A 27,798-nucleotide genomic window follows, 5' to 3' on the forward strand; every position below is an offset into this window, starting at 1 on the left:
CAATCATACTTTCTCTTCAGATGGAATAATGGAAACCAAGTCATACCTTGGCATCTTACTGATTTTCTCATATAAGCCCTTTGCTAGATTGTTTAAAAGTTTCTGCTTATCCCAGTTAAACAATTTTACCAGGTTGTTTACAATAAATTAATAATAAACACATTACTTAATTTCCTAGATTGTGTCACCAGCTGGCTGCTGGTACTCAGTCACAGATCAGGTTGATTTTGCTCTGGTTATGCTGACCTGGCATTTGACCCAAACTGTTATCTCACTGATAGTGCCCAATTAACAAAGTAGTATCAGTGTCACATGCATTAAGAATGCCTTTTCTCTTCACTCAGCATTGGTTTACAGTCACCACTGTAGCCAGGAGACAAGAACCTTTGCTAGTTTTACATATAATCTGCACCAAAGCAGATTTAACATCCTACTGAAAATTTGTATATATGGAAAATACATAGATGCATTAAAAATAACAAACCCAGGGATCAGTGTGCCCTTTCAGCTCTGGTCACACTGACCACGAATATTTTTTAAATGAACAAAGATTTCATAAGCAATCTGTAAACATTTTATCTTCCAAGGCAAATGACAGCTAAACATGAACAATGAAAAGCTGCAGAGAGCAGCAGCAGGGAAACAGGGGTGTAGGTCAGCTAGATCTTTTACATTTGCTAAGGAGCCAAGTTCAAAATGTAGCCAAGTGCCTGACATAGGCAGGCAGGCAGCCATCACTGATTCAGAGTGACAGGCCAGGAACAGAGTCACACAAGTGTTTTGGTTTAGAAATGTCAGGGGCATGGAGGCAAGCAGAGATGCACAAAACACATTTGTCCTTTTTGAGTATGGTAATTCAACAATAATGCAAAAAAAAAAAAAAAAAGGAGAAGTTAGTTCTAGTGTGTCCCCTCCCTCCAAAAAGTTACACAGTCTTCCAAAAGGGGCCGAGTATCAACTGCATCAATAGGGACACACACAGAGGGTGGGCTAGGGGAGGCAAGAAAAACCACACAGAGGCTTCCAAGTTGGTGGATATTTCTAGTTTGACATCTACAACCTCGCATTTATTCAGTCATTTTATTTCTGCTTCCATAACACCTGTGTTCAGATAATTAACTACTGGAGTGTGACTCATGGCAAATACTATTTTAATGACCACAAATTAACCTTTATTTTTTATTCCAGCAGTTTCTACAGTCTCCCACTAGTAACTGCTCCTCTTTTCAAACAGCTATCATCTGGGCTGTAAGCCCATACAGGGCTGCACAACCTTTCATCTGGGAACTGCCATCCAGCTCACTGCAGAAAACCACATTTTTGGGGTGATATTATCAAGAAATAACTTCTTTTTCATGATTATGAAGTTATTATGCATCTCAGGTGACAAGCTTTTCTTTACGATGTTGTCAAGCTCTTCCATAGAACTGTTAACTTTTTTCATTAAAGGCTTCATTAAACCAAGCTTATCTGTTACACATGCCATTTAGCTGTACATCTTGTACAAGTCAAAACTTGTACAAAAAAAGGAACATGGGCACTGCATCAGTCTGAAAACTACAACAAAATGCAGACTGTGGGATTTTCATTATTTTAATTACAGTGCAACTGTGAACAGAAGTCAAAGATAGCACCTGAATGCAAAAAATAAATCATCTGATGGTCGAACTTCTTTGAGGATCGGTTTTTGCATGTAACTAGATCAACCTTTCATGTTTTGCCATCTACTTCTCTCACAATGGAGGGTAGTAGAAGGGATGAAAGTAGATGTCTTCCATGTCTTCACACACAAAAACTTTGTAGTAACTGCAAATTACAAAAATAAACCAGCAGCACAAGGAGCAGCTAAGCTAATTCAACATACACAGCATTGCCATTACTCTGCATATATTTTTATTTTCCTTTTAAGAATTACCTGCTTAAATTGATAGATCTTGTGAATGTATTAGTTACCTTGGCCTGTATAAAGTGGACATACAATAAACCCTAAGGAAAATCTAGGATATGGTTTGTGTTTTTTCCATAAACATGGAAATAGTTTTGTCCTGCTCCAACTGCAATTTTTGTCCTTCTGCAGGTCTGCAGAAGCTGGTGGAAGCAGTTCTTCAAACCAGGAGGAGGGCTGTTTTAGAGGAAGAAAGCTTTAAGTATGGTATTTATGGTAAAAGCACTCTCTCATTATGTAGACTGAAAAAGCAGCAATGCATATGATGTTTAAAGATTTTGTGACATGAAATATGGTGGTTTAAGAGAACCACTCATCTTTCCAATGTCACGCATAGTTAGCTAACAATAGCTGCATGCCTATCAGTCACTAGTAGTCAGTACTTCTTGTTCCTTCTGAAGCAGGCCATGTGCACCTGTGCACAGTAACACACCTGTATTACATTATTGCAAGCAGTGAATTCCCTTCCCTCTTCCATATTCTACACGTTAAGAAAAATGCCAAAGTAATTTCCACCACAGTGAAGCATTGCAGTGTCACCACCAACCAGACCATCTGTAGTGTTCTTACCATTATGAGCAGTAGCTTCAGATTTAAGAAGCTTCCTTATCACTGCAGAGAACAATCCAAATACTCAGGCATATCTTTTTTCTTTACAGGGACAGGGTTATGAACAGAATCTATACCTCAGCCTTCCAGACCAGGTCTGAGGAGGCAGCTCAGGGCTCAACTGCATGCACAGACCTAGCACTGCTGATTCTTCCATCAAGGCATTTAAACAATTTTCCACTTATATCAGACATATTACATAAAAAACTAGCAATTAACAAACATTTTGTACTAACAATCCAATAGGCACAAAAGATTAAAGAGGTAAGTTATTTAGTTCTTCAAATGCATTATTATCCTAAAACTTACTGTCGTGAAGAAAAACTGTCTAGTAAGAGTCCCACTAAACTGAATGCCTCTTAAGTGTTCAACACAGCCCCAACCAGCACAAAGTAATACTTCAGAGTAGCAGCAGCCCCTAGTGGCATCCTGATACTGCAATCATCTACAGATTTATAAACCTGGAATAACATACCAACTTGGAAGTAAGAATTCTACATGTAAAGTACTGTCAATATATTAAGCTTTCCACATTACATCTTTAAATACACCTTTTGAATATGTATATTTATTCTTCCACGACTAAAACTCAGGCAAGAGTTGTCCAGGACATTGTGGAGAAGGTGCAAGCCTAACAGTAACTATATGCTACTAAATGCTTTCAGCAGATGACATTGCTATAATCATTTATTGACAAGGAACTGGAGAAGAACTAAAAAATAAGAAATATGATATTTGTATTGTCTTTCCAACCTGATTACCTCTGCAGCTGAAAGCTGACCAAGAACATTATATACATCCCTGCTTCCTTAAGGGTGCTCTGCAAGAACCATATAAGTATCCTGTGCAGATTGCATTGACCACTACTTCATCTCACTCAATACGCAGAGCTAATCAGCAGAAACTGCAGTTGTCTGTCTTAGCTTCCTGGAGATCCCCTCTTTCTTCTCTTTCCTATGTTACTCAATTCCTATTTGTCCAGGTGGCCCAATCACTCCATTACATCCAATTCTGAAGATAACAGGCAGAGCACCAGTGTGTTTTCAGTAAAGGATTATAAGCTTCAGAGTTAATTTCCTTCCTATGAACGTAAGAAACACACAAGGTTCTTAGGCATCTTCCAAAAGCATCAGAGCTATGCACATGCATTCACAGGCACATGAAAATCCAATAAAGACAAGATTGATTTGTAATGGGCAAGGAAAAACTGCATGCATGGAGTCAAGTGAAGGAGATTGAAGCATCTTACCCCCAACTTGGCTATTTTTATTACATTAGAAAAAAAAAAAAACAAACCAACAGATTTCCCCAAAGGCTACCAGAAAAAAAATCTGGAATTGATTAAAAGGTAAAACTAAAAATTCCAAAGCAGCATTGGATTTGTTGTCAGTAGACAGCCTGACATCCACAATAGCTTAGTGCATACAAAAGAGAGAACCAAGGTTTCTTAGAATAAAATTACACATTTATTGTTCACATTTGGAATAATCTGGTTCCTCACTGAACCACTGAAAGTTCTAATGCATCTGTAAACTCAGTATCACTATAAAACAAATTTAAAATGCCATGTAAAATAATACTATGTATGTATGTGTTTTGTTTCATGGTTTCTCAGCATAATCACTTTGTCTATTTACAAATATATAAAGATTCTGCACTTTTAAGTCATCTGAAATATCAAAGAGGTATTTTCAAATCACACAATAAATATAGAACCTGTTGTGTTAAAAATCTACAGTATACTGTACATTCAAGTTGAGGCAAAAGAAGTTCTAATGCCAGTTACACTTGAGACATAACTGAAGGTTTCCAATAATTAAACAACTTCTAAAAGTGCTATCTCTGCCTGTGATGAAAAGGAACACAAGGATCCAGTATTTTGTTACAGTCAAAGTGTCAGACTATTGCTTCATTCACAGAATCAGGCTTTGTTACTAAAAAAATATCAAAGCTTTTATATATTTTAAATTATCTTCTTTCAGAGTTGCAAGAAAATGAAGCAAAAATGGTCTAAAAATAAAAGCCATGTGCACACACATACATACACACCACAATTCAGATCACCACATAATCCTCTAGAAGAACAATCAAACTCACAGCATTGTTTCACTTTAGAATGAAAAGTTTATGAACCAATCTCCAACAAAAAACCCAGCTAGCAACCCTAGGAAGTCTAAGGCAGTTGTTCTATGTGCAAGTTTCTACATAGCAGAGTGCCAGCTCCAGATTCTTCCCATGACTTTGTGCATTACTCTGTTTCTTTGTCACTTTCCACCCACTGATTTGGTTTGCTATCTCCAGCAGGTTTTCTTAATGCAGCACTGGAACTGGGGGGGAGGGAAGGGGGGTAAGAAAAAAAAAAAAGAAGATTATAATGCAAATAAATTATGCTTAGGAGAGACTTTTATGATATTTAATATATTTTGCAATGTAACAATCATAAACTTCAGATTAGGCTTTCCGTAAGTTATCACAACTCAGTCTCTACATAGAGTTTAGCACTATAAAACCAACCTCATTTCAGATACCTGTTACGTGCAATATACTGAGATATCTGGTAAGGTTCTGCTGAAACAGGACCACCCAACATACAGTGAGGTTTTCTTTGCTGAGATGTAGATTTCGGTAATCGATTGTCTTGGTCAGAACCTAAGAGAGATACACAGCAACAGTTAAACTACAGTGTAATCGAAAACATTTGAAGGACTCGCTTCTTTATATGTTCTATTTCAAAAAAACCACCAAATATCTTGCAGGATATCTATAATAATAAATCTTATTGCTACAGATCTCTATAAAATTTTATAAGTACATGTAATGAAGTTATGCTCGGATTAGGATTCCATGCTTGAACGCAAAGCATTTACATATACAACCATCACTGCACATAGTCATATTGAAGTCAAGTTCAAAAAGTTTCTTCCAGCATATGATGGATACAGTAATCAACACCGCCATGAAAAAAAATACAATCTTGTCAGAGTACAGGGATAAAGTAAAAGCACCAAGTTAAATGCCTTAGCATTTACTGAACTTAATTATCACTAAAGTTGATGGAAAGACAATGGCCAAACTTGCCAGGGCCAGATCAATCCTTGCTAACTCTGCCTCACACTTAGATTCCAAAGCTTTCATATGATGTGGAAAAATAGAATGGTTCTGTATTCTGCAGTATCCATCACAGCACTACAGATTTAAGAGCTTTTGGACAAGTGCTGTGAAAACCAAAAATCTATCATGAAAACAACTCTAATGAACTGTGGAATAATACCCAAATGGAGTCTTGACTCTGTGGCAGACACTTTTGGTTTTATGGCTGTTACCCAGTAGCTTAAGATTAGCATATATAAAAGACCAAAGAATCCCATTTAGAAGAGAAAATGACATTAAATATGTCCAGAAACAATACGGTTTGAAAAAAGGCAATTACAAATCAAAAGTTTCAGTGTACAATGAATGTTAAACAGATCTCAAGTTGCTCACAGATCACTAATCAAGTCATTCTTCATGAGCAACAGCCAAACAATTTTAGCTCTATTCCTAAAAATAAAAGTTCTACTGTGGAAGACCATTTCACACTTACAGAAAGAATTGCATAGAGAAGAAACAAGGAAAGCCCAGAACATGAGGCAGACTAGTTTATCTAACAAGGAAACAAATTTAAGCCATCTTCACTTGATAGATGTTTCACACATTTATCACAGAATCACAGAATCCCAAGGCTTGGAAGGGACCTCAAAAGATCATCTAGTGTCTGCAAGAGCAGGGAAACCTAGAGTACTTGCTGGCTGCCGTAACAAGAATCTTTTTAACAGATTGTTGTTACTTTTTCCTCCCCCATTCCTTTATTTTTTGTCTCAACCCCACCATACAGCCCTTAGAAAGTATCGAAGACTCAGTGGTGAAGACCAAAACATTGCATGTGCATATTCAAGAAATGAGGGCATCGGAAATGAGCATACCAATCTGAAAGAAAAAAATACTTTCAATAGGTATTCTAAACTATACCTAACATAGCCATTTTGTCTTTTTTTTTCCCTAAAATTACTCCTTTATGGAGATACAAATCTTAAAATTGTTTATTGCTCAAATATGTAATCATTACATTCTTTTTGCTATTTCTTTTTCCAAAGGATTCTTTTCTTACTGAATATGTATGTATACATGTTTAACATTACTTCATCTCAAACAATTAATGCTGCCACTTCCACATTATGATGTTCTTGTTCCCAAAGCTTGTTGCTTATCTATATAGATCTTTATAGGTCATGATTTCTTCAACTGCCTTGGCAATTATTATGCTTACATTTAATTTAGGTTCGTAACTCTAGAAGCTCCCTGTTCATAACAGCTGTACTGTCAGGTACTTGACATTTACCAGATCACCTCACAAATACAAAACCATTACATAAATAATTATCAGCAAAGGAGTTATCACGATTCCCTTTTTAAAAGGAGATTTTGAACCACCAGTTACTCTGATAGGCAGAGGCACAGATACCTGGTAAAATTTGTCTTATGAAGTGTTAGGTTGGGATTTGTTGCTGGGTTTTTTGTTTTGTTTTGTTTTTTGGGGGGGAGGTGTTGCTGTTTGGTTTTTTTTAATAGTTTTGCTTATATTTACATCTTCTAATAGAAGGGAGGAGGAAGGGAGAGAAAAAGCACATTACAAGAACATAGTTTGAACCAAATACTTGCTTCCTAAGAAGGCACTTGGAGTTGTCACATTTTCAGAGTGCTTGTAATCAGTAGAAATACTTAAGAACTGTTGCTTCAGCCATGCTCCTCTATCTTCTTCAAATGCCTTTCTCTAAGAAAAGAAATGACAATTTACATTTACAACCACAGGAATAGGCTTACTCCACATTCATGCTATTCCAGCTAAGAAAAAGTTGTAACATGTCCATGTAATTCAGGAGAGATGGCCGTTTAACACAGAATTATAGTCATGTGAACAAGTTTTTGAATCCAACAAGGATTAGCTGAAAAGGTATTTATTCTCAAGCTAACTCCCATGGTTTGTTTCACTTAAGTCTGACTAATCCTTTCATTTTACTGTTCTCCATTCCAGCGATACCATCTCCTATCACTGCCTCCAATGCTCCCCTTCTCCTTCAATGTAACACTACCTCTTGGAGGTAGCCCCCATTTCTGCCCAGCTGCCAGTAAGGATTACTGCTTAAACTTCAACCCTGAGCCTTTTCCATGGTAAAAGTGATACTGAAAATAGCACTGATTCATTCCATCTGAAACTGTGGCAGAAATGGGTTGTTTTATTTTCATCACTGAGCATAAAAAAGCAGAGGAAAATAATGGCAAAAGACAAACTCCAAAAAGATCCAATGGCTCTGGAATCAAGCAACAAGCTATTTTCTCTCAATAAAAAACATCAGTAAAACAGGTCCTACAAGTTCATTCTAGTCCTAACCTTGAGAGATAAGGTGAACAGTACTGCTTTCATCCTACCAACTGAATCTACAGTTCTATAAATTTTAATCACATCCCAACTCCAACTTCTTGCTCTGCATGTCAAAGCAAGCAGTTCTCCAAGTAGTAAATCTAAGGTCCATTTCTTTTTTCCTTCAGTATTTTTCTGCCATAACTGTACCATCATAGTTTCATGACCACACACATCATCGTGGCCTCCTTTCCCTGCTAAACTTGTAAGCCACCTCATGCACTCAGCCCTAACTGCTGGCTGGACCAAAGAACACACATGCTAGAGCTCATTTAGAAACACACCTACCCCAACCATGTTCCAGTATGTGTGCTCAGTATATGGCCAACTTCACTACATGAAAGGAACAGATAACCTTAAGGGAAAGGCAGCAGTTACTTTGCATTTCTGAAATAGTCGGTTTAGGAATCTAGTACCTTTGAGAACTCAAGAGTATGCAGCCAAATCTCACCAAAATTTGCATAAACCTTGCTTTTGTAGGAAACCAAGCTTAAGCATTATCTACAAAAGGATTTTGTGATTAAGTGGACTGATTTTTGGAAGTACTTAGATATTGCTAAAAAAAAAAAAAAATTAGTCTTTCCAATTGCAGCAGCTGTATTTTCTATTACACAAAAAAATCCTACTTTTTTAGTTTTGGGTTTTTTGGGGAGGACTTTTTAGGGTTGTTTTTTTTTTTTTATGCCAACAGAATGATCTCCTACAATGACCAAAGATGTGATTCATATAGTATGGGAATAATCTTTCTCTGTAGATGTTAGCAAACAGATACTGTTGGATGGCTGCACTTTGGTGCGAATAGCAGTAAAATTACTTAATCATGACTCATCTTCCATAGCAGTTTCCTTTTCTAACACCTTCCCACTTCTTTAATACCTCAAGTCCTAATCTAATAGCAGCTTCTGTAAAACTCCTTCGTTCCTTCTCAAAATTCTTTCTTTGTTCTCGAAATAGTCTCCATTCTTCCTGAAGACGCTCTCTTTCTTCCAGTAAATAGCAGTCCTGTAGTAACACAGTGGTGTCATCATCACATGGACACATGAGCTGCTGCTGCAGATATAAAGCAAAGAGATACAAACATTGATTTGGGAGTGACTTTTAAGAGGAGCAGGATTTCCATGGATTTTCAATTTTATAAAGAAAAATGACTGGAGTTTAAAATAAAGCTAAGTAGTACGTATCAAGTTGGTGGCTGGTGAGGGCGGAGTTCCAGATAGCAAGCAGAAAGTCCCTGGTCAGTCAGCTGACCTCATCAGCCTTCTTCACCTTTATCCCCCCAAATTATTCCTACCAGGATTACAAGCTCTTTAAAGTACTAACCAGCCCACTAGCACACCTATACTCAGACCAGCCATTAAGATGTTTTATTTTAAAAGCATTATTAAAAAAAAAAAATTGGAGAAAGACTTAGAGGTGAGAAAAGTGACAAGTTAAAAAAACACCTTAGATTCAGCTGAGAAAAAATAAGAAAAAAATAAAGTCTACTACCTGTAAAAGCTGTTGCTGAGTTTTGATCATTTCTTTACATTGCTGGATCTCCAACTCTAGCTTTTCAGTTTCCATCTCATGGTCTTCTCTCGAAATGACATCTTCCTCATTCAAAGCTCCTGAATGTACACGCGATACTAAGGGGAAGAGAAGAAAGCTACTTAAGAGAAAAAATACAAAAAACAAAACAAAGATCCTTCATACCAGGGACTTAAAGCAATACCAAAAGAATTTAGACTATTTGTTTCATCCTGAAAGATATATACACAGTGTATTCAAAAGCGCTACTGGAGACGAGATCCAGAATTGGTGCTACGCATATAGCTATGCACAAAATCCAGTTCAAAAAAAGAAAGCAATGAAAACAGCCATTTCACACCCCTAAAGGAAAACCAAGCATCTGCACTGCAATAAGTGTCATACAAACCCCCCCACTTGTTTCAGCAGTTATTTAAAAGAAAGCAAGTGAAGATTTCTTTTCAGTAACATGCTGTTAGCCTGTTCTTCCAAGCCCACTTTTGAAGGGCTTGTGTGTTCACAAAAATATAACAGCAACTATATTTATCACATATATAAAAAGATAGCCTTTTCCTTCAAGTCCTGTGAAGGAGAAAAGGAGCTAACAAACATCACAGGCACATTTTCATCCCAGTAAGGGAACAAAGGTAGAGAAGAATAAGATGTATTTTGTGTAACTACATACTGCTTTAATTTCATGCATAGCTACCACAGTGATTATAATACACCAAAATTCAATTCCCTGATGTCAGTGTTTGAATATTAATTTAATCCTGGTGGGCTACACTATGGTCATTTTTATAAATCAAAAAAAAAAAAACCAAAAGGTGACTCCAAGAAAACAGCAAATGCTCAAAACATTTTTCCTGGTGCTTACAACTGTTTTTTTCAGTTAGCTACAACAAATTAAGTATTACCTAAAACAAGCATTCTTAAAATCCTTCCTATGGCATAAACATATTCTCACATAGACCATCTGCTCTTATTTGCAATTGCATGCATGACCTTCTCAGTCTTATTCTTGACTGCAGATATCCCTGTGATAGCAGCAGCATTTGCTTGCATGGGAAAATAATACTAGGAAAGAATTTTATATATTTTTAGCTGTCTTTTAATGCTGTTTAACAGCTGGAAACAAGGAGGGTCCATCACCACACCAGCAGCCTGTTCACTTCAGAATGCCAGAAGAAGCCTCAGAGGTGTGGTTATGGCAAGCCTAGACTCCCAAGATGGATTTACATATTTTCCCTCCAATTACTTCAAATTACATCTGCATTACTTGAACACCCCAAAAAGCTGGGGAAAGGCAACAAACTGTACTACAGGGCATGGACATTCAAAAGAAAAACAATTATGCCTTCATAAAGTTGCTGTTTATTATGTCAAAATATAATCATGTCCTTTCTCATAACAGGCTTGGTATGCAATCATTTCCCTACAATTGAAATTCACACAGAAACACTATAAAATATCACAAGCCCTTTCAGAAAGGCTACCAGGTAGTTCCTTCCACTTTAGGTTGACAATACGTCTTCAGAGCATGATACCAAATGGAATTATTTGTAGTATTCTACATGAAAATGTAATACAAACAAACTTCACCTTGGTTATCTAGCTTTTCAACATGATTTTTCAACATTCTCCATTGTTTTCTAATGCTGTTGGTAAGCTGCTCTCGTACAGTTTCACAAGACAGTTCCCACATATTCTCTTTATTTAACTCTCCAATATCTTCTTCCAAGTCTGACAGCACCTGTAGAAGCAGAAACAAGAAGGTATAAACCACACCGCTATTTCAAATACATGCATTCATTAATTTAAATATGTATATGGATTTAATTTACTGAAGGGAAGAAAACGCTTCTAATACAGGAATGATTTTTCCAGTCAGGGAAATGTGACTGTCAGGGAGTTCAGTTCCTTGACAGCATAATGTTGAAGAGACAGAAGTGGCCTGGCAGTCCCCAGAATCCCACCACAGAGGGAGTGTATCAGCTAACAAGACTTACTCTCACACATCTTCAAACTAGGAGTTCAGACTGCCAATTTATGCAGTCAAATTTAAACGGAGCTGCCCATAATCTCACTATGCAGCACAAACAGGATTTAAAGACAAAGATTTTTGCCTGCTGAGAATTAAGTAGTTTGTTCCTGCCTCATTTTTCTCCACGATAAAACCCCAACCAACCAACCAAACCACCACACTGACAGTAGTGGAGCTAGCACCTCCCTCTCCCACTTCCATTTTTTGCTACAGTTCAAACATCAAACCTGAACGCTATAGTGAAGAGCTAGCATATAAAAGTCTAAACAGCAAAGAGAAAACTAGCCCAGGATAGTTCAGTAGATCCAAGTTGAAAAACTATAGTCATTTGAATAACTGGCATGAGTATTCCACTCTTAAGCATCTAAGCCATTCTATACAATGCCCTTTATCTACAAGTAGGTAAGAAATGTTGGATGGGAAGTACAAAACCATAGTAACCCATTAATGGGTTAGCTACAACAGTTAGCAGACACTTGTCTAATCAGTAGTTGATTTTAGAGCACTAAGTCTGTTTTTTCCTCAAATTTGTTTCAATACACAAGTTCATAAGGACCCCATTCCCACAGCCAGATTTTCACCAGTGTACTCCAGATTGCTCCAAATCCTCTTGGCCTCACTAGAATCCTAAAAGCAGGAACATTCACAGAACAGATACCCAATTATGCTTTATACTACAAGTTATACCAAATACCCATTATAGAAGATCAACTTCTCATTGCTGAGCTATAGTAATAATTAGAGCTACATAATCAACTTCTACGGTAAAGGTTAACACAGCACATTACTGACTACTGTACTAAATACACATGGGAGTCACTCTGTGTGGTATAAGGGGCAAGTCATCCAGTGAAGTTAAAGAGGGTTTATTCACACCTTACAAAGGTGCGGCCAGAGTCTCTAGTGCTTTTCTACACAGTGCATTCTGAGACTGGATAAATGCACCTGAGATAGTTCAGAAAGAAAGGAATGGTATAGCAACTTGAGCAAGGCAGCAGATCTTCTCAAACAGAAAGCACTAGATCCCAAAAAAGAGCACACTCTGACAGGCTCTATCTACACATATTCTCTTATGAACATGTATTATTTGTAATATAAAATGCTTCATACTTTGTTCTGTGGATTATCTGTATTCTCTTAATACCCTATTACCAGTACATCAGTCTTGAGTGATTCTTAGAATCTAGCTTTTATGCACATTTGCCATGTTTCAACTCTTTTTTTATGCTGAGGGACTTAGCTAAGCAAAAGCTCAGTTAACTTTCTAGATTATTCCCCACTTCATTCTGACATCAAGACATAACTTCAACTTCTAGCAGGGAATCAGCAAACTGAATGATAAACAATGAATGTGCCCCATACTGTTCCATAAAAAAATAAATATATACATATATACACACTCTGTAAACAAAGAAATACTTAAAGCCTGAAAACACAATACCCCACAGAACATCTTCCTTGAAATTACCAGCAGCTCTGTAAAAGGAACCAACAACTACTCTAATCCATATAGGAGTACACCATAATTACATATCCTTCACCCCCACAGATCTTATGGAAAGCCTGGTTTCTTTGCATAAGCACCTTGAAAGCTGGCATCAACATCTTTGTATGGAAGGCAAAGAAAATCCCAAATGCATCATTACATAAAACACATACAGGTAGCTACTGCATTTACAGTTCGCTTGGAGTATACTTTCAAGCTTTCCATTGACTGACTGGGAAGAATACACTGTGTACCATTAACAGATAGTAGGTTACTTGTTTAAGTGATTTGTTTAAACTGATGTGCAAGCCACAACAAACATGAAAGTTTACTTTTACGTCATCTTTTTATAATTGTGAAAAGACTCCAGCACTAAACCACCACACAGATTTAATTTTAACTGAAGAATACTTACTGGCCCATCTTCAGACCGTTCTTTAAGTTTCTGTTTCTGCGGTGGGAGAAGTGAAATAATCTCTTTCTTCATTTGCTGAAGAACTTTTTTCAGCTCAGCATTTTCCACTAAAAGTTGTTTTTGGCGTTGTTCGTAATCGCTTAACAGAACTTTGTACATTTCTTCTTCATTTCTGAAGGAAAAAATCTTACAGTAACAACATAACAGCCATAACATTAACTTCAATTAATGTTGTTCTAAGACAACTACCTGGCTTCTGTCTTATCAGTCCTCCATGCACCTCTCTTCCCATCAGCTCTACCAACATAATTTAGAACTTCCATAGCTACAAATGAAAAGGATATTTCAAAGTGTGAACAACATGCAAATACATAAACATTCACACAACATTGCATTTACATGTAGTTATTGTCAAGAGACCACATTACCCAAATATTCCCCTCAATTCTCCAACCCATATGAAACCACACTGCCCTGCTTAAAGTAACTGAACAAGACAGCCAAGAAAATGTTTTTTTTGTGTTTGAAAATTCATGGAGGGATGTATTCTCATCCTGTTTTATACTTTCTTATGCATTTCTTAATGACATCTTCATCCCTATTTCAACCTTCATCAGAGGCTTACCAACTCTAACCTCTCTTCTGCCAGTAATGCCACTTATACCTGCAGTTTAGAGTAAGCAACTTCCTAATGTGCCACAAGATGTTCCTTAAAACAAAGAAGCCTTAAAACAAAGAAGCCTCGTTCCACATTTAAAGAAAAAAATCCAAATAACACACACACACAAAATGCAACAACCCAAAAAACACATGAAAAACAAAACCCCAGACTCATCACTACAGATGAGTGGTCCAAGCACAATTCTAGTTTGCTATCAAGCAAAGAGTAACTGGATTTAAACCCCATCTATTTTGACTTCACTGACAGTTGAGCTAGTACTAGCCAACTGCAGTCAAGAACATGCCACAGGTAAATTTTGCTGACAACAGGGTGAGGCTTCTACCTAAAGATTTTCTGAAACCAGAATAAGTGTTCCTGCTAGTGTCCTAATCTGGTTTAGCTTACTCTCAAGCACTTTGAGCAGACTAAACCAGCAGAAAACCAGCTTGGCAACAACATGAATAGTTTTCTTCTGGCTTAGTGAATTAAACCAGCTTACTAAAACACAACATGCACTACAGCTGGAGAACAGCTAAGTGTTTTGGGGCTGGCAGGAAGGATAAGACAAGAAGCACAGGACTTCCATTGGAGATAAATGATACAAATACGCTAAGGTATGATATATGAAACAAAACATGCAGATATTTTCCTTCATACGTAACACTGATACCCATTTTCAGCAGCACACCACAAAAACCATACTCATGTTAAATAGCACTGATGCTTTGAACACAATTTTTAGGCAGCAGGACATATGAGTGCTCATATAATAAAGGAGATTTCTTTTCTCCTCATTTCACAAAACACTAGGTGCTACATATGTCATGTAGCTTCCTCTCCAAAATTTCTCAAGGCTTGTCCCTAACACAATTAGACTGTAGTATCTTAAGGGTGGAAGAAAATGTCATGTAGTGTTCCTTCCTGATTTCAACTGGTGAGCCCAATACAATATTTATGACACTAAGGTCTTGTGATAGCAGCAGCAATTCTAAAGTATAGGAGAGACAGCTCTATCTTGGGAATTATCTGGAATCAATTCCTCCTAGTAAAAAAACATTTCATTTTGTAAAGTTCTCCATTTGGTTTGTGCTTGGTAAAAAACCTTATAGAACAATGCAAGTTAGCCTTACAGAGTCAGCTGACTTGAAATATTACATCTTTTACATAATGTTCTAACATCTAAAGACCTAAAAGATGGCCATACTGATTTTAAAGATACCCAGAACATAAAAGCATTTTTAACATATTGAATACACTGGTTTACTGTAGTAAAATTCAGAGCTACTTACCTATCTTTTTGTCCTTTTTGTTCATGACTAGTTGATGTAAACGCTCTTTCAATTTGTTATATTCTCTTTCTTTCCTCTTCATATCATGATTGTACTGTGTAGCTCTGCTTGAGATTATGTTCTGCAACTTCTGTACCTAAAAGCAACCCCACAAAAACTATTTTCTTCAACTAAAGCATAACTACAACAGATTTCTTCAGAAAACCAAAACACAAGAAGCAAAATGATACTTCTAATTAAAACTGTCTTTCTGGTGAAAGGAAGTGACAAAAGGAATCAGAAAAACTCTCCCAGCCCATGGATTCTGACCTCAGACTTCTCAGGGGATTTGGTGTCTTTTCTGCAGAAACCAATATCACAAGCAACCTATTATAATACTTGTTAAGTTTACACTAAAAATAATAAAGTACTAATCTTCTGGGCAGCAGGATGCCACAAGACAGACTATTCTATTTGGTCTAAAAGAACATAAAAACATATAATAAACCAAATTTTTGGCCAGTACTATCAATACCTGGGCTTGGGTTTTGATTTTGGTTTTTTTCTTGGGTTTGTATTTTTTTCTCCCCTCATTTATCAGTTTTAAGCTTACAAACATATATCACATTGAATATTTTAAGCTGCAACTTCAGAATGTTCACTATATACAGATAGTGCTGTGATCACTAATTGCATGGATAGGTTTATGATCACAGAGAACCCTCACAGAAACTTAGGAGCCATATAAACAAGGGGGGGGTGCAGGAGGTGGTACAGAAGAGGGGATGGGAGGGAGGGAAGCACACTGGACACAAATCCTAAACTAAACAGCACCTTGAATTTCAAAGTTCCTTCTGATCTTTGTTCTTCTTTTTAACTTCTAAGATAAAGCTATGCTCAGAAGTACAGAAAGCCTCAGAAAATGGTACATATGGATTTCTGCACTACTCTCTGCTATTATAACTTGGACCTATCCCTAACATAACTTATGTATCCACATGCAACATGCCAATTTCACTTTGGTGACAGGCAACATTTACCAGGAAAATAAGAATTCAATGTGAACAATTATAAGACTCACTAAAATAAAAATATATTACTGAATATCTAGGTAATGATTTGTGTTAATGTACACATCAACTCACTTCATCCTTTTCATTTTTAAGTAACTGGTGCAAATTTCTGTTCTTGTTTTGCAGTTGTCTGTCTCTTTCCTGAAGTCCGACTATCTCCCTTTTAGATAATTCCAGCTGTTCCTATGAAAGAGTGTTGATAGCTCAGTATCAGTAAGAATTAACAGCAAAGGATTAACAAAAAACACTAACAAAAAACAAAAGTAAATCAAGAAAACCCACAAATTAAACAACAGAACATACAAACCAGAGTGCCAAACCACCTCATTTGAAGTAAGTTTTCCTATATATTTCTCTAATGTTTTGGGGGTGACCTTGCATTCTCAATGACAACTTAGTTCTATTTTCTGGAGCAAGAAATACGATTCCCCAGTACAAGTAACACTCCTGCTCACAAGTAAAAAATTTGGCTTGGTATTTAACAGGAATTATCTCATATTGATTAATAATCTTATTAATTACTTAATGAAAACTTTTAAGTTGCGATTCTGTAAGCATTTCTATACTGGGAGAGTGATACTGAACAACCTGTATGAACTTGGACTATGGTCTCACTGGAGTATTTCAGTTAAATAATCAAGAGAACAATTAACACAGACATGCAGCCTGTGACCATGGCAAAACAAGCTATTTCACATATACAGAGTAAGGCTAGAGGGGCAATCTCATTATAACAACATTATGCAAAACTAGAATTTTGGATTTTTTTCCACAAATATGGAACTCAAACCCAAAAATGCCAACTTAATTGACAGAGCCAAATACTACAAACAAGCTCTTTTTCTTTATATGTATAGTATTGAGCTATGAATGTGCAGATATTTAAGCAACAAGAATTTCTATGCAAACCACACTGGAACACAGGTCACAAAATAGCGTAAGTCATTTGCTGCATGGTATCTGAAAGAATTTACACAAGAAACTTTGCAAGCTGACAGCTAAATTAAATGCCCCGGGATTGAAGTTGTACTAACAAGGTACCCATCCCAACACCATTACCTTAATGCCATTTGTCTAGGGAAAGTAACTGGAGCGGTTACCCAGAAGCTACCATTATATAGTATTGGTATAAAAATTGAGTGTAGTTACAATTTTTTGACATCTTATAGAAATCCTTCTATGTGGATGACATACTATGAGAGAGAATCTACAGCAGTATTTATGAAGGAGATAGTGCTGGCCAGCTCCAGTGAAAAACTAGTCTGAAAAGCTCTGAAACCTATACTGATGGCTTTGATTTTCCTGACAGAATCAAGGGAAAGACAACACTAACATGACCACACATGCAAGTGCCCATGAAGTAGCATTTGAACTTCCAATTTATGAGCTACTCCACAGTGATTTGCCTTGTGCATGTGTTTATCTTGTGATAAAATGAAGCTTAGTAACTTCAGGCTTGACAAGATCTTCTGAGCAATTCATATGAAGAGAACTTGTAGTTGGCTATCCAGGGAATACAATAGAAACAAAAACACCCACCCACACACGGAAAGCTACAGATATGGGGAAAGACTGATAATTAACTCTGTGACACAGAAGAGAAATGCTAACTACAGTTTTACTGGTTACAATTATATTAGGAAATCAACTTTTACAGCTGGGCATAATTCCTTTAAGTGGTACTCAATGGTTACCTGACCTATTTAACACTTTCACCCACACTATGCATTAACACTTCTAATCTGAACAGTCTCTCCTCTTCCTTGATTAAAGAGGCCATAATTCTAAATATGAATTAGAACTGAACTTATTAACTTTATGGATCTTTCAACTGGAAATAAACTTCCCAAAGCCAACCCAAACTGCACATTAAAATACAACTCCCCATTAGTACTGGGGAGAAAAAATAAAAAAGCATTCACTGTTAAGAATGTTACAATCTGTTAAACAGAAGCACTGCATAATAATTGTGGAACTATCTTAGTTTTACCTTTAATTTAGCATAGCAGTTCTGTAAGTGATCCATATCACTACCCAGTTTTAGATGCTGCATTTCTACTTCTTCCTGAGCTCGAAGGTTCTTGTGCTGCAGTACAAGCAATTCATTCATGCAATTTATGACAGATACTAAGTTTAATTCCTTTCCTTTGGACTCAGCATAAATAGAGGGAAAGCCCAGTGTTGTTAGTTCCTGGCAAAAGACAAGGTGGGTGGAGAATAAATAACTAACAATCTTCCACAGTTCTCCAAAAGAGAGAAACAGTATCATGTGCAATTCTATATTAATCTTTCCCTATATTCCCACACCATCTCCCCAGAAAAACCTATTTCTCACTAAATTCAGCTTCTGAACATTGAGAAAAAAGCCTTCTTAATCCAGTGAATCTATACTACCACAAATGGTGTAATGTCACCTTCACAAAATCACCAATAAACAGCAAGAACTCACCCTATCAAGATAGGATACACTCTGTTCAATATTCTCTTCTGTGCAGAAGGCACTGAAAAAGCCGTGCATGTTTTTGGCTGAAGGCAGTGACAAACGTAGCACTTGTGAGTTCATACTTAGGGAAGAAATACTTTTATCTGAGGTATATTCAAAAATATTTTTGCTATCTATAAGGTAAAAACATTAAGAAACAAGTCAGGGCTAACAGTTTAAGACACACAAAAAGTCAAGTCCCTTACCACCCAAATTCTTCTTTACAGAAATTTACAATTCTAGAGCTTAAAAACATTACTTGGAACTACATACTGAACAATCCACAGTTTAAAAAAAATAAAATAAAAGGCATAAGCTTCCACCAAAGATTGAAAGACTTAATATCATCTTAAAGTACTACATCCTTTCAAATTTTACTCATTTGCCATGATCCACAAATTTTACTATTCCACTAAATAGAAGTAAAAGAAACCATTTACTCCTTTGATACTTCTGTAATCAATTTATGAGGCAAAAGAATATAGAATAAGAAACCTCTAAAAATACAACATATCCTGAAAGGTGTGACCATATGTTAAGGACAGCATATTACAGCAGCATATCTGTACAGACAATCCAAAACAAAAAAACAGAAAAAAGCACTGCAAGTACTACATGTTATTTAAATAGTCTACTTTAGTAGTCAAATGTCATGCATGAAACTCCAATCTCTCTCTTAAGTGCTATAACATCACCAGTATAGACACCAAATCCAATAAATTCAAGAATATTACCAGTTTACCTGATGACAGCACTGGCACAGTAATAGTCTTCCAGTCTCCCATAGCAACAAAGACAGGCAGGGTACCTGAGCAACTGGTTCAGCAGTGAAGTACTTAGTACAATTGCTGGCAACGTGTGTTACGTAGGCATCTCCTAAAATAGCAAGAGCATTTTAGATTAACAATAGCAGCTAATACAGCTAGAAGATTAAAGTAGGCATAAGGAATGATTACTGGACTTAAGCCACATGAAATTTTTCTACTTCTTCACACAACATTTGGAACACAGTAAGTACAGTAAATATTACATCATAAAACATGCATATCTGTATTTAGCCTTAAACTTAACCAAGTCTTGTAAGCCATTAACTAAAGCTAGAATGCCATGCACACATGAAAATAAAGACTCACGCTATATATAACTCAGTTACTTCTGTTGATGTACCTCAGAGGAAACACAGCAAGCTAAATATTTTCCTGCCATATGGCTAGGAAGTGATTTTATTAAGGTACACTTATGCGAAGTTTTAACATAAATCTGCGTGAGTGGGATTATTACTTAACTAGAAGGATAATAAAGAGAAGATATATTGACAGAGAGATCACAAATTAGCTTCCACTAGGTATTTAGCCATTTAAATTTAACTTAGCTTATACACTTGGTTTATTCTAGGATTCCATATTGCTTTTCTCTGGCTTTCTCTTTTGCAGAATCTCCAAAACCATTAAAGAACACAAACAGAAGAAGACTTACCCTAAAGGAAAGCCACACAGTCATAAGAAAGAACAGATTGCCCCCTCACCCTACCTCTACTGCACAGTAGGGTGACATGTAATAGCATTAGTCACCACACTGCTGGAAACTTAAAATCCAGCTTGGATATTTAAGATTCAGACAGCACAACCCATCACCTGTTACATGAACAATGATACTTCACGGAAACAAACTCTTCACCTAGCAGGAAAAAAGGACTTCTTTTTTCAATTAGCACTTTGGAACAAACTCTCACATCAGTTTTAGATGGACTCTAGACTTCTAGAGCATAGGGATCTTTTCCCTGCCCTCCCACTAATGTTCCAACAAATACACTCTGGATAAGCAACTTTTAAGTTTCTGACACCAAAACCTTGTATTTTTATCACTGCGGAAAAAAATATTATCTCTGGAAGGGAGCAGAAAGGAAAGGAAAAGGGGAAAAAAGTGTGCTCTGTTAGCCATAAGACCTCTTGAAAACAGAGACAGTGAGAATCCTTATCAATATTTTAAAGTGAAGAACACAGTGCCCAAAGTAACACCAGGTTTTTAAGAAATCATACTGGTGGACAGTATGCTCAGCACTGGCAAATAAAATGAGCAGCTGGATATTCTTCCAGGTTCATAAGTTGTAAACATATGTTCCTTAGATAAGTTGAAAGCTTGCAGGAACTGCTAAATTACATATCAGAAACTACAGGTTAAAGCACCAAGAAAACATAGTCAATGTGACAATCTAATGGCTGTTCTTTAGAAACAGATTTTTCTGCTCTCTGCCCATATTCATTTATGCAAATTTCTCAATCTTTTTCCCCCTGTAAAACCAAGATGCCCAATGTTCATTTGTTTTGTTTGTGGTGGTAGTGTTGTTTGGGTTGGTTTGGGGGGAGGGAGGCAAGGTGGGATGGGGTAGCAGTAGGCTGGTGGTGGTTGGGTTGTTTTTTTTTTTTTTACATCCATCCAGAACAGCTATGCTTTTAAACATGGAATTCAAAGTTAAACTATGAATTAAGAGAACACACATCTTACATAGTAGTTTCATTTCTGTTGGATCTATTAGAGAAACCTGCAAATGTAAGGGGAAAAGGCAGCAAATTAAACTACAAGTATATTCTTATTATTAGAATGCAGGATTGTGATGTCAGTGAAGTATTTTAAAAGATTGTGGAGAAACTCAAGATACAAATTCCATTAAGGACTGCTGGAAAGTGCACAAAAATACTACTCACAGTTCAGATACACTGTAACTTTCAAGCCAACTGGCTTCTATTCTTTAATAGACTGCATGCCCATCATGAGATCTTACCACCCAGATTCCCTCAACATATGGTATTATCAACCCACAGGCCTCTCTACATTGACAACACTATTCTGACACAGCATCTATAACACCAAACAATGTTTGACTGGAAGTAGAAACGAAACTAAAGGATTATTGTGTTCCCACACCTAGGTTGAACCCTACAAGCCACATGCAAATTCATTCAGATGCTTTATCAAGATTCCTCTCAAGTGACATGCTGCTTCTAGGTCCACAACAAGAGGACAAAGAAAATTAACACACAAACGCAGGTTCAGAAACATGTCTAGTGAAGATAGAGTAAGCAAGAACACATAGGCAGCACAACAAAATCCAGATAATGCAAATATATTCTTCTTACAGTCTTGAAAGTTCTAGAGCCTTTTGTCTTGAAAAGACCCCTGCAGTACACTGCACAGTGTTTTAAAATACATCAGATTAAAAATCACCCTCAACAATTTCTTTTTTTTTTATTTGAAAGTGACAAACTCAAGCTTCCTTCAACTGTTAACCCACTACCTAAAGTGCCTGAAGTTGTTCTGTGTCAAATAAGCACAGGAGCTTTGAAGCAGTAATCATTTCAGAGAGTAGTCTGCATTCTGTACTTGAATCATCTTTATATACTGTATTTAAAATTAAGCTCAGATGTGCAGAACAAGATAATCCCATGTCAGACACAAAAGGGAATGCTACAAGCATTTAGTCCCATGCCAAGATCATCTCATCAGTTCCACATGACTTCTACTGCCAGTTCAGGACCTTGGCAATGACCTCTAAAGCTATCTAGTGATTAAGATCCACTAGCTATATTTCCTTCCCAGCTTAGGCAGTTCCTCTGTAGCAACACAGCTCAATATAGCCTCACTGAAGTATGCAAGAACTGAAGACAAGCATTCCTGATGAAGACAGCCTGGATGCAAAATTAATTTAGATACACTGTATTCAGAAGGGACCCTGAACCTTTAGTACCCTACAGCACTCTCTTTAACCACGGTAATGTACCAGGGAACATACTCATGTAGAAGAGGAAAATGTGTTACTCTGAAGCAGTATTTTGTGAAATTATGGGATAATGAAACACATAAAATTGAGAAGTACTTTAGGGATCTCCAAGGCTATCTTAGTTAATATAGAAAAACTTCAAACAAAACCAGTAAAGCTTTGTGGGGGTTTTATGGGGTGGGTTTGTTTGAGGGGTTTTGTGTTGTTCTGTTTGTGTTTTCCCCTCCTCAAATCCTGGTTGGGAAAACATGAAGCAGGAAGCACTTTCCCAGCATCTCACGCTAATGTAAAAAAAAAAATCTAACAGAAATCTAAAACCATGAACACAGGCCTCCCCAAAGTACTTCCAGTAATAACAGAGCTTGATTCACACCAAGGAAGCAGTAATCAAACCAAGGCATTCAAATGATTCTTGGAACAAGTGAAGTACAACAAAAAAAAAAAAGCCCAAAACAACAACAAAAAAAAAAAACACAAAACACACAGAACTCTTGGTAATAGCATACTAGAAATTGATTCTTAGAAAGACACCTGGGGAATTTTTTGACACAAGCCTACAGGAATAATTCCAAACTCCTACATGATTCACTAACAGATACATCTTTCTTTTGGGGAACAAGTGTAGATTAAACTTCAAAAACAGTACATTTCACAAACCCAGAGAGCTGAAAGGAGCTGTTCTTAAAATTACTGGTTTGTGGTTTGGGGGACAGGGGAGGGGTTGACAATGAATGTACCAAGATTCCAGACAGAAATATGATTAAGTAAGCCTGAGTTTAGACCGTATCACAACTCGGGTATCACTAGCAGTAAGAAGTAGGATTATACACTTTACACAATGCAGCATACTTAAGAGTTTCTCGATATCATGCTTGAACTTGAAAAGGAGTAGTTGTAACTGGGTTTGTAAAAACTCATTCAGACAATCAGAAGAGAATCCCTTGTCACAGCATTGTGCTGTGATCATGTTACACCATCTGATCATCTGGAACCTACACAGGGTGTGACACAAATGGGGAATGCAGTATCTGGTAACCCAGAAAACTTTTCACCCCCCAGTGCAGAGAAGATAGGGAAAGATAATTTTTAGAGAGGTGGTTTCTACCTTCCCCCAACAGTGCAATATCTTTGAAAAAAAATGTAAAAAGTACCAAATTGTCAAATATTCCTTCTCTGCATATTTCAAATAGTACTACAAGCTGACACATGTATACATCTCAACTTGGAAAATTTGGGGGTGGGAGGTGGCATAGTTAGCATTTACTTAAAAGGTGATATGATTCCTTCTACTAAAAATTATATCCCAAAAAGAGCTGTGAATCTGCTTAAAGCTTTTACATTTGTCTAGTAATCCAGATACCTTTTACAGATGGCTTTTATCTGGGTAGACAAAGGCATATCAGTCTATGTAAATTTAGGGTACACTCCAGTCATGACACTGTAGGCTTACAGATATTATCCCTGACAAAGTCATAAGATATATACTTGCTTTAATTCATGTGATCACCATAAAAGTCCATGCATTTCCTCCCTAGAGTTGACATTCACTCTCTCTACAGCTGTTTTAATAACACAGTTTACATTTGGCACTAAAATAGGCTTATATCCAGTGATAACTATAGTTGAAAGAATATCTTCCTCTAAAAATTTATTAGACTTTTAGTGACCTTTATTTAACATTGTAATTTTAATGATGGGTGTTGGAATCCAAGCAAGACCCTGGATCTTTCCTTCCACATTTACAAGACTGTGGCAATTTCATTGTTATTATATTAACTGCAAAATGAGGGTGGGGGAAATCCCTCCACTTAGCCACATTCAATGGGAACTTTCAGTAGTCTCAAATTTCCAGCTAAACTTCTCATGCTGCCAGAAGTAATGTGAAAAGGCAAGTCAACCACCCAGCCTGTGGGTACTGAGTCTCTGCTGCATTCTGAGCATATCATACTCAGAAAATCCCAACTATATTTCTGTTTTACTTACAAAGCAAAATAAAAAATAAAGATTAAGAATATAAAATCTTATTTGATCATCTCAACATATATAACCACACAAGAATATACTCTCACATCTGATAAAAGCCAGTGTTCAATGCCTGTCCTGTCATTGGCTCAGATACTCAGATTGCAAGGCACATAATCTGATCTACTACCTCAAGATTCAACTCTATCTTTTACAAACACAGATGACTGAAATCCTGTTAATACAATCACGGGAACAGTTGAAACACATGAAAACATTTCATGTGGCTCCCAAATTCCTACCCCATTTTGAACTAACACATGGCATTTCCTTATTACTAAACAACAGCACTATTTTTGTTAATATTCAGAACTGCATTACTCTGTTTGCGTTCACAAACCACTTACTACAAGTAGCTGGACCAGAACATTTTGCTACCCACAAGAAAAACCTCAGGAACTGTCTTCTGTGGTTCCTCTTCCTTTCCCCTGCACCAGGATTAACTCTGGACAAACTTTAAAAGCTTGGATGTCTCTGCAAGCAGAGGAGGTTTTTAGAAGGGGAAAAAAAAACTCAAACAAGCAAAAGAGCTCCACAAACAATAACCAACAAAACAAACCACAACCTTAGTTCCTAAAGTTCATAACAGTTACTGGGCAGAGCCCCAAATTACTATTCCAGATCTGAGACATTGTGAAACTCATGTTTCAGTAGCATATAGCCTGTAGGTTAAATCAGGCATAGAATGGAAGATTAACTAATCTGCAATTAATTTCTCTATAAAGATTGCCAGGGAATTCAAGGAAAGGCTTTCATGTAAATTCTAGATTTCTATTGAGCAAAACAGAAGCATCACAGAACAGACTTAGTAAACTGCAAACAAATAGGACTGGTGGTCAACATACCCTCTCTGGAATGCACACACACTAGCACATCCACCACAGTGCTCTGGAAGAAAAAAAGAGCCGACATACCTGGGCAAAGCAGCATAAAGGAATTTCCAAAAAGCTTTTCACAGAGTTTCCTACCAAAACCTCTTAAGCTAAGAGGTCAAGGGATTTTTATTAATGATCAGTTATGGATGGGGAAGGGCAAAGTGTAAGAATAAGTTAAAGAAGAGCAAGGAAAGGGTATGGAAATATGTAATCTGCAAGTTCCAATGAGACAGAGGGGCCTGTGCAGGCATCTCTGTTGTTCAGTAAATTTAAAAAGGTGATGAGTAGATTAGTAAGAAAGCTCATGTACTGTACAGAGTTATGCAGAAAAATAAAAGCCAGACTGAGTGACAAGAACTGCAGACTAAGCAAACAGACAATAAAATCAGCAGTTGAAATTCCATGTTCATAAGCACAAACAATAAAAAAGACAACTCTGTTAGCTACTTAAACCAACAGCCCCAGTTAAGTATTATCATACAGGAAGAGATCCCAGGGTCACTACGATTAGCCCTCTGGAAATAACAGCTAAAGAACACTGGAACAGAGAACAGAAAGAGATCACCATGATGTCTCTAAGAATACTAAGCTTCCCCAGCCAAAATATCACACACTGGTACAGCCTTCCCTGTATAATAGACCTGAAAATGGTGCAAGAAGGTCAACCAATGCTTTCATGCAAGAAACTAGTAAGCTACAACTTTTCAGCTACAAGAGAAAGCAGCTAGATAAATAGGCCAAACATACAGAAAATAATTATCCATTGCTTCTTATAACACAACTGTTAAGCAGAATGAAAGGAAACATTCAGTGCAACAACTGGAAAATAAGAGCTTTTTTCCATATAAAACAGTTAAACTGTGGACTTAAATCACCATGAAGTGCTGTGAATGCTAAACATAAACTGTCTCCAACTCATTGAAAACCACCTATCAGCAGCTATTAAAGAGATGCAACCTCTGCTCAGAAATCTTTTAGCTCCAAACTGTGATATACTAAAAGGATAGATGGATAAAAACATCACAGCACAACAAACCTGTACTTACAATCTTTTTCTTTACATCTGCTGCCATGCACTTCCAGATAAGATGTTGACCCCCATGAGCCTATTACTCTCCTATGCTCTCTCAAGACCAAAGGATAACCACTCCATAATTCTGTATTAGTACCACCGTTTTCTCCTCGCAAAACCACATGAACCATCTTCTCCCCAGAAACACTCTCAAATCTCCAACAATGTTATGAAATCGTGTCTTCAGGTTTCCCACCTTCATTATCAAAATTTACCTAATACATTCACATTTTACTTTGCATGCCTCCATTTTTAAATTATTGCCCTAAAATTCTTACCACGCCTCTGTAGCATATGGAGCCCCATGTAACTATTTCATTGACAGCACAGAAAGCAGTAGTGCTTTACATAAATAGGGAGTGCAATAATAATACAAACAGACCTTGTACTGTGATTTGATTGTCAAATTGAAAAAGGCTTTGATGTAATTAAGAAAAAATATTCTTAAACAGACGAGACACAGAATTCTTTACAGAACCTCTACTCTGACGTGAAACTACCAGTTCAACCCGAGCAATCATACATTCACTAACTCAGTAGAAAGCTTTATAGCTCTCACCTCTTAGAACATCTGACGCTTGTAGCTCCACAGAGATCAACAAATCGCTAGGCCTTCCAGCGGGCAGACAGCCGGCAAACCCAAGCAGCTAACCCAGCTCTCACTCGTCCCTGCGATCAGCCGGAGCCTAGTAAGAAGGAGCACACGTCAAAATCCAGCCCCTCGCCGCAGCCAGAAAGGCTCCCCAGCCGCACGCAGCTCTTCCCCGGCCCGGGCGAGCACAGACCGCGGAACCGGCGTTTCCCTCAGCCGGCCCTCTCCGGGCTGCCACAAGGCCGGGAGAGCTGAGCCTAGCGCAGCGCCGGTAACTCCGGCTCCTGCCGCTCGTGGCTCGCCGCAGAGCGCCCGTTACCCGCCACGCCTCACGGGCGGGACGCAGCCCCGCGGAACCCTCCTGACGAGGCACCGGTGAGCAGTAGATCCGCGCACCCATCCGCGGAGCACCACCTGCTGCGGCTGCGGCTGCTGCCGACACCACGGGGAGGAGCACAGCGGCGGCTCCGAGCGGGTTCCACTCTGCCTTGCTCGGCTCCGCTCCACAGCTG

At 37.5% G+C, this 27,798-nt stretch overlaps 1 protein-coding gene across 2 annotated transcripts; it reads right to left on the reverse strand.

The window, feature by feature from the left end:
- Window positions 1-4,574: 4,574 nt before the first annotated feature.
- Window positions 4,575-27,798, reverse strand: SSX2IP (SSX family member 2 interacting protein). 2 transcript variants are annotated; one of them, XM_005151026.3, is made up of 15 exons: window positions 27,701-27,798; window positions 27,254-27,380; window positions 19,690-19,823; window positions 18,915-19,081; window positions 18,456-18,656; window positions 16,538-16,648; window positions 15,414-15,549; window positions 13,713-13,788; window positions 13,464-13,635; window positions 11,121-11,271; window positions 9,501-9,637; window positions 8,889-9,062; window positions 7,253-7,364; window positions 5,083-5,203; window positions 4,575-4,881 (listed from the first exon to the last, which is right to left on the reverse strand). In XM_005151026.3, exons 3-15 carry the CDS (start codon window positions 19,730-19,732, stop codon window positions 4,803-4,805), a joined length of 1,680 nt encoding a protein of 559 aa, XP_005151083.1. In that variant the 5' UTR covers window positions 19,733-19,823; window positions 27,254-27,380; window positions 27,701-27,798; the 3' UTR covers window positions 4,575-4,802. The 2 variants fall into 2 exon arrangements, with proteins under 2 accessions (XP_005151083.1, XP_030906648.1); XM_031050788.2 differs by lacking the exon at window positions 18,456-18,656 and having other exon boundaries at window positions 4,640-4,881.

Source organism: Melopsittacus undulatus, chromosome 6 (assembly GCF_012275295.1).
Source record: "Melopsittacus undulatus isolate bMelUnd1 chromosome 6, bMelUnd1.mat.Z, whole genome shotgun sequence".
In the NCBI taxonomy this organism is placed as follows: domain Eukaryota; kingdom Metazoa; phylum Chordata; class Aves; order Psittaciformes; family Psittaculidae; genus Melopsittacus; species Melopsittacus undulatus.